The sequence below is a fragment of the Hippocampus bargibanti genome, linkage group LG01, assembly GCF_051943395.1.
Source record: "Hippocampus bargibanti isolate YZ-2025 linkage group LG01, ASM5194339v1, whole genome shotgun sequence".
Lineage (NCBI taxonomy): Eukaryota > Metazoa > Chordata > Actinopteri > Syngnathiformes > Syngnathidae > Hippocampus > Hippocampus bargibanti.
Genome location: NC_142734.1, coordinates 28,471,720 through 28,480,195, shown reverse-complemented (window position 1 = coordinate 28,480,195; position 8,476 = coordinate 28,471,720). Strand labels below are relative to the sequence as shown.

Genomic DNA, 8,476 nt, shown 5'->3' with positions numbered 1-8,476 from the left:
TGGCAATGAATTACACGATTGAAATTATAACGCAGCATTTTTTTAATCAGTCTTTTTCATCAGTCAGTGTTAATTAACCCCTTACAGAAAGCAATTTTGGACTACAGTATTGTTAAACCCCCACAAAAAAGCTTCCAAATTGCACTGTCAGGTGACACATTCTACCATAAAATGAAATGAGAGAAGCGCTTTAGAATGTTCACGAAGCAACCTGATTGTGCTATACCAATTCCATATGCGCAGTTTTTAAATGGATTGGATTTTAAAAAGTTTTCAATCATAATTGAAAAAAATAGTATTAAAACATTTTAACGGTTGCAGCCCTGCATTTAACGACACAATGAAACATGTACTTTATCAATATTATTGCAATCTTTATCAGAGGAATCAAGGGTGACTCCTGAACTCAAAGACAACCACAAGAGTTCATGTAAGCCTTGACTGACACCCTTCCATGATGGAAACATTGAAAGGGCAACACTTTAAGGCCATTTAAATTAGATCAACTATTAGTTGCAAAGTAATGAGCGGTGGAAACCCATTAATGATGATAATAATACATTTCATTATAAGCACCTTTCAAAGCTCTCAAGGACACTTTACACCCACAGACAAGAGTTGATACTATGGTAAATAAAATACAATCACAAATAGAAGACAATAAATAAAATACAGCTATAAATAGAAACAAGAGAAAGAGCTATACAGAAAATGCGATTCTGCTGCTTGGCCTGTAAATTATTTTCAGTAAGGCAACATTCAGAAGATCTTGCTCAGTCATGGAGCCAATGATATGTGAACTGGAAATATAAAAATACATTTTCTTTTATTTATTTATTTATTTATTTGTCCGTCTATTCATTTGTTTATTATTTTTGTTTGATGTATTTATTTTTTGTTGTTGTTGTTTTGTTTATTTATTTGTGTATTTATTTATTTGTTCTTTTATTTATTGTTATTTTTTTGTACATGTCTTTATCTATGTATTTATTTGTTTATCTATTTATGTATTTGTCTATTGATTCATGTAATTATGTATTTATATTTGTTTGCCCCACTCAAGGTTCTCTTTGGCATCGTCGTTTTTACTTTTGTGCTCTCCGATGAGCCGGCAAGGAGCCGCGTTTCAATGGCGGCCATTGATTTGAAGTCATTCATGTTTTCGGGCATCATCAGGTATGAGCAAAATTCATTTGCATAGAAGAGAAGCGAATAAAAAGCGGGCGTGAAGAAAACCTTCACCGCAGCTGTCGAGCAATCTCATGTGAAAATGGCTGAGCATCCCCTTCATCCCCACTACCTAAAAAAAAAAGACTGGATGATTGATAATAGAATCCAGGTAATCTACCTTGTTTGGGAAATGATGTTGGGAGCGCTTCCAATGCCCTCGAGCAATTTTTGCAAGAGCAGAGCACACCTTGCATGAAAATGTGATTCTCCCAACAATAACTCTAAAGGCATTAAACTATTGCCAAAAATGGAGACGTGTCCAGTGGACCATTTGGATGAATCTGGACCAGTTTGTGAAATGAACGCACTTGCAACAAGTCAGTTGCGCCGATGTTGATAGGAGGATTGTCAATGGTGACGTCGGTCATGTGGGCATCTCGATTTTAGAGAAAAAGAAATAATGAGAGAGATGGGGAAGTTTGTTTTATTTATAGTTTATAATAAATATTAAATAAGACATATTTATTATTTATACATTTGGACACATTGCGACTAGAACTTTCTGCTTACTGTCTCTTTCATTTGTTGGTGTATTCTGTTTATTTCAACTGGCAGACCAATGTTAGTGGGTGGACACTTTGCTTATCTGCACTTTGCTCCGGCGCCTGAAGAGAATTCGGCCCAATTCCAAACTGGCCGAGGCACGGACCGATGGTCGAGGACCTGTTTTAAGTCAATGGCGGTATCCATAAACCACAGGTGTCAAAGTCAAGGCCCGCGGGCCAAATCCGGCCCGCCACATCATTTTTTTCGGCCCGCGAAAGCAAATCAAACTTGTTAAATTCCATGATGATTGCTAAAATCTGAGCCAAAATGTCATATTTTTGGATGTCAACCACAATAAAAGTCATTATTCTTGACTTCCGATTTGAAAACGAGTTATTCATTAATTTGCTGTGTGCTCTATATGTAATATTTGAAGGGATTTAAACATTCTACTGGGTTCCCCAAATTCATAACGGCCCTTGAGAGGAAACCATAACTACAATGTGGCCCGCGGCAAAAAATGACTTTGACACCCCTGCCATAAACCAAGCGTGCAAGGTCTTGCTCATGTGTTTTTCCGTTAGGTCTCTCTGTCAGCATTTCCACCTTCAGCCTGGTGGCGATCGCCATCGAGCGATACAGTGCCATCTGCAACCCACTCAAGTCCAGAGCGTGGCAGACGCGATCCCACGCATACCGCGTCATCGCCGCCACCTGGGTGGTCTCTCTGCTCATCATGATTCCCTATCCCGTGTTCAGCATCATCAAGACTTTCCCCAAGGCCAACGGCACCGTGGGCCACATGTGTCGCCTCACCTGGCCAAGTCACCACGCGGAGCAAACCTGGTACGTATGCGGGAAGTCCATCTCGAACGCTTGCGTGAATACACCAAAGCTGGCCTGTGCTCTGAAGTTCCAGCCAAAATTTCTTGTCATTTAAGATTTTGAAGACCTCGCTTATTTTGAAAGTAGTGCTATGCAAGTGAAGTTTCATGAAGCACCTGCTGTAGTTTTTGACTCCTCTAGATGGCACTCTTATGATTGAAAAGGGGTCTCTTATCTTGAAAGTAGTGCTGGGCAATTGATGATGATAATAATAATAATAATAATAATAATAATAATAATAATAATAATAATAATAATAATAATACATTATATTTTAAGCGTCTTTCAAAGCTATCAAGGACACTCTACAGTCACAGACAGGCATAGGTACAAGAATAAATAAAATTCTAAATAAAAAGTTCCAAAGTTTGAATTGAAGCTTCATGAAGCACCTGTGATAGTTTTTGACTCCTCTAGATGACACTCTTGGTTTAAAGATGCAGTGGATTCTTAAGACATTTGCTTTGCAGTCTGCTTTTCCTTTCGGCTTTTCCCTTCAAGGGGTCGCCACAGCAAATCAGTGTCCTCCATCTTTAAAGGTTTGATCCACATGTTTGTTTTGGCCAAGCTTTTTACGTCGGATGCCCTTCCAGACACAACCCTCTGTATTTATCCGTGCTTGGGACCGGCACAAGAAGACTTATGTCCCTTTCCTTTGCAGTAATCTTTATATTTAAACCAGGAGACCATTAGGAGAAGTCCAAAAATATCAAAACTGCTTCATGAAGCTTCGTTTGCCAATCACTATTTTAAAGACAAGACTGTGACAGGCTAGAGACGGACGATGAGCAGGAACTCGTCACGTCCGTCAGCACCGTGAGCCCTCATGAACTCGAGCGATCGCTTGGTTTTAGCCACGGAAAGGCCCGCCCACCCCAAGGGGATCCAAACCCGCTTTGAAGTCAGATGAAAGCTTTGCTCACCAATGGAAGCGCAATTTGCTTCGTGTGGATCAGAAAAAGCACAGATTCTTCCTTGTCGCTGCAGATCAGATCCCCCCCCCCCCCCCCCCCCCCAATGCATTCAGTCAGCCAATCTGAACAATACGAGACATCGACTGGGGTTTGGTCCATTCTCAAAGTGCTAATATTCCTCTTGTGCAAATGCTTTCAAACGGCCAGATTGAAGTCCCCCCCCCCCCCCCCCCCCCCCGGCCCCCAACCCCCCGGGTTCTTTCAAAAGGGGAGCCAGGTGTTTGCTCCGGAAGACATTGAAATATCAGAGGATGAACGCTCGGGCTCGATCTTTATTGATCCAATCACGACCATCAAAGACAACATTTTTTTTTCGTGTCCAGTTGACGAGCCACACGGGGAAGCTAAAATGGACCCATGTGATGTCCCACTATCGCTTATTTTATGGACTGTCGGATGAAAGCCATACCCTCTTTGAAAAGCGGCAACTGATTTTGCCAACATTTCTTGGAAACTGCAACACAAACGCTTCACGACAAAAACATATCCATTGTCATCACAGTATGAACGAAACAAGCTTGGAGGAGCAGTTTACATTTTCCTTGGAAATGTTTGTGTACAACACTTGAGCATGTAAATCAGAATCGTGTCACGTTTGGATACCGTAAATGTTTCCAAACTGATGAGTAACAAATACATCCATCGGTGAAAAGGTTTCTTCAGCCATCATCTGTACTTCTTTGAAGGTGTAGGGCATTTCGCTCCTCATCCGAAAAGCATTGTCATCGAACGAAAGTTGTGCTCGTCGCTCTGGCCCCATATATATCCCAAATGGACAGATGTGCCAAACCTTTGTTTGATAGGTCCCTTCTCTAAGGTTGGGGGGTGAGCAGTGGACTCTGTTGTAAGCACTAATCAGATGTCTTCTTTTGTTCAGTCTGATTATGTTCTATGACTGGCACTGATTGCCCCATTCGCTCTGGTATAACCTCATCACAATGACTAAGCCTATGTGGTAAAGATCTAAAAAGTCTGTTGTAAGCACGATCCAAATTGAACCTCACACCACCATGGCAATTTCATGAAAGGTTTTGCTGTTTTACAAAAATGGCTTCTTTTACTCCCCATTCAAACCATCTATTTTTTAGCTAAGGTTTTAACCTCACTGTCTTCAAATGAGTGGTTGCTAGTTTTTAGGTGCAGATGTACTGCGGATTGAGGTCCACTAGTATTATCCCTGGGATGTTGATAAAGTCTTTTTTTGAGCATTTTTTTACTTTCCCCTAAAAACTTTAGTTTGATGACAAAGCTTTTTGGATGAGGAGCGAAACGTCCGACACCTTCAAAGAAGTACAGATGACGGCTGAAGAAACCTTTTCATCGATGGACCACTCCTGTACGACTGAGAGCTTACACAGACCAATCCTTACATTCATTTTCCGATCTGCTTCATCCTCACAAGCATCGCGTGGGGTTCCAGATCCTATCCCTGCCGTCTTTGGGCAAAGTTTTCATTCGACTCCGTTTCCATCAAGAGAGTCGCTCACGAGACAGAATTTGTTGATTACCTCAAAATTCAAAATTCAGAACGCCATTAACCGACAAGTCATTGTTTTGCAATAAGTCAAATGATTTCTTTTGGTACTGATCATTAATTGAGGTTCTCTTTCCGCTTGACCAAATCAGTCGTGACTGTGTTTGCTCTTTCTCCTTCGCAGGTACGTGCTTCTGCTGTTTATTTTGTTCTTCATCCCCGGAGTGGTGATGGCCGTCGCTTACGGGCTGATCTCCAGGGAGCTTTACCGGGGAATGCGCTTTGAAATGAAGCAGAACGAAGCGGAGACCACCGGTGAGATCCTAAATGCAAACGAAAAGTGTCGCAGTCCTCGGATGCCGTCCATCCAGTTCGACGCCCATGCGGGCAAACAAAGGAGCCACCCTTACTTAATATGCTAATGTATTTTTTCCCCCGAAGGCGGATAAATTATTTATCTGCTGACTTTGGGTTTTGCACCAGATTCCAAAATATCCTTGCACTTAATTTTCTGTGCCTGATTGAAATACGCGTTATCTCTCAATACGTACAGGTGCCTCAATTTGAATGTGCATGCTATGGAATTAGCAGTCAGGTGTCTGCAATTGCAGCTTGCGATCAAAGATGTTGCAATAGATCAGTTTGTTGTGATCAATAGTACTGGCAAAGAATGACAATACGGAGTGCGTTTTAAAATGCTACACTTACGTACGATCGTCAAGTGTCCCAAGATGGTAGCCTAATTTCATCGTCACAAACTGAAAAACACTCATATCTACTTCATCTTTCCTTTTCTTTTGTCTTCTGGGCCATCATGGGCGCTGCCCACCACGGCGTGAGCGCAGGCGTGCACTTACGGAAACGGGTCAAAAAATAGACTATGGTCAAAAGTCAATTTTCCGCCACTTAACCAGAGTTGGGTCATGGGGGCAGGAGCTTTAGTAGGGGACCCCAGACTTTCCTCCCTCCCAGCCATTTCTTCCGGGCTCTTCCTGGTGGATCCCAAGGCGAGTGATGGGCAAGTGAAGCTTCATGAAGCACCTGTGATCATTTTTTACTCCTCTGGATGGCATGCTTGTTTTAAAAATACAGTGGATTTTAAGACATTTCCTTTGCAGTGACCATTGTAATGAAGAGCACCAAGAGCACCATCTGCAGCAGTGGTTCTTAAACTGGGTTCAATTGAACACTTGGGGTTCAGTGAGTTGGTGTCAGGGGTTCGGTGGATCCTCCACCGCAGAGGTCCACCCCTCAGTCTAGTCTGCAGTTCGTGGGCACAGTCATTGAAAGAAGGGTTCGGTGAATGAGCATATGAAACTGGTGGGGTTTGGTGCCTCCAACAAGATTAAGAACCACTGATAAGGAGTAAAAAAGTATCACTAATGCTTCATGAAGCTTTGTTTTCCCATTACTACCCGAGGAGTTCCCGCGCCAGCTGCATGACATAGTCTTTGCAGCATGTCCTGGGTCGTCCTCTGTGTCTCCGGCCAGTGTGTCACCTCACCAGGGAGGTGTCCGGGAGGCATCCTAATCAGATACCCGACCTGACCCCATCTGGTTCCTCTCAACGTGAAAGAGCAGCGGCTCGAATCTGAGCCCCTCCCGGCTGACAGAGCCTCTCACCTTATCTTAACTTGCGGAGAAAACTAAATATGGACGATTGTATCCGATATCTATTTCTTTTGGTCATGACCCATGGTCAAAAGTCTAGTCGTGCTAATAGTTCTCCGTTTGCTAAAATTCCAGGGCCAAAATGCCGCAATAATACTCATGACCCGTCGTAACCCCAATAAAATAGTGGTGAGAGAAACAGCGGGCCACAATGTAGGTACGGTTTCCTCTCGGCGGCTGTTATTAATTGTGGAAAGCCAATAGAATGTACCATCCCCGCAATATTACATTTAGAGCGCACAACAGATGAATGAATAACTATTTTTTTTTTGTTATTTTAAGTAAAAAAATAATGACTGTTATTGTGGTTTAGTTGGGGCAATTTGAAATTTTGGTTCGGAAGCATCATAGCACTTGACATGCTTTATTTGCTTTCGCGGGCCGAATAAAATGATGTGGCGGGCCAGATTTGGCCCCCGGGCCTTGACTTTGACACCTGTAATACAGAGGGTGAGTCGGGAACATCGAACGTACCGCACGACCTGGGCCAAGTCGCCCCCATAAATGTGATTGCTGCCTGGCCTATTGTTGGGATCTGCCGTCAAACGTGATCTGTCCTCCGCAGAGCTGAGAAACGGCACAGTGGCCGAATCGAACGATGAGGACGACGACGACGGTTGCTACGTTCAGATTCCCAAAAAGTCCTCCACCATGGAGCTGCCTACCCTCCCCAACTCGGCGTCGTCATCCGCCGCCACTTCCGCTTCCGCACCGCCCAAGACCGAACGGGCGCGTAGCAACACCTCCAACGCCAAGTTGCAAGCCAAAAAACGGGTCATCCGCATGTTGCTGGTGATCGTGGCGCTCTTCTTCATCTGCTGGATGCCGTTGTACTCGGCTAACACCTGGAAGGCTTTTGACTTGAAAGGGGCCTCCAAAGCCCTATCGGGGATCCCTATCTCCTTCATCCACCTTCTGTCCTACACCTCGGCCTGCGTCAATCCCGTCATCTACTGCTTCATGAACACCCGCTTCCGCAAAGCCCTGCTAGCCACCTTCGCCCGTTGTTGTCGCAACCGCCTGTGCCGCAAGTGCTGCCCGTCCATGCTACCGGCCAGAGAGGACGGCACCACGGGCTATTCCATGGCTACCACCATGGCGACTTCCGTGTCAAAGTACAGCTACACCACCGTCGGCTCCACGCCAACCTGATGCGACCTTTGCAACGGTGGCGCTAGTTTTGCGCTAATTTTCTGATTTTTGTTCATCATGGCGCAAAAACATTTATTTATTTATTTATAGTTTCTTTTACTCGTAGCGAGAGCATGTTGCCGGATGTCAGACTGAACGTACCTGTTGAATCGCTTGGTCATCTCTGAAGAAAAGTGCCTCAACACTTTATTGATTTTTTATCATTTGTCAAATGGATCTTTGTGCCAGATGTTTCTTCTAGAAACACCAACACGGATTAAAAAAAAAAACAGGGCCTTGTGCTCTACGTGGGTCTTGTTTGCTGTTAGCGCTTTCAGTGGACTGGATCTTGTGGGCGGCTAACGTGCATCCCTCTGACCACCACTCCCATCTCCAGAGGGACTATGGGTAAAATGAAAAACCTCACACTTGGCTCGGTTTCCTGTGATTAGGAATCGATCCGTCACCAGCTGTACAAAAGTCGGCTATGTAAACCGTTGTACTCCCAAGAGTCTTTTGGTGTATTCGAATAGTCAATATGTGCTCCTTTGCATGCTTGTGCAAAGCATTTGTAAAGTCTGTAAACGCGGGTAGGAAAAAAAATCAAGGACATCTATCAATTTCA

The 8,476-nt window shown here is 43.8% G+C and overlaps 1 protein-coding gene across 1 annotated transcript in view; it reads left to right on the top strand.

Moving 5' to 3' along the window:
• LOC148903757 (cholecystokinin receptor-like) overlaps positions 1–8,476 on the top strand; it is a 23,746-nt gene extending 15,270 nt beyond the window's left edge. The window contains exons 3-5 of the mRNA XM_089008343.1: positions 2,301–2,562; positions 5,234–5,364; positions 7,286–8,476. Of these exons, the coding sequence (XP_088864469.1) occupies positions 2,301–2,562; positions 5,234–5,364; positions 7,286–7,872 (980 nt within the window). The 3' untranslated portion in view covers positions 7,873–8,476. The remainder of the gene's footprint in view (positions 1–2,300; positions 2,563–5,233; positions 5,365–7,285) is intronic.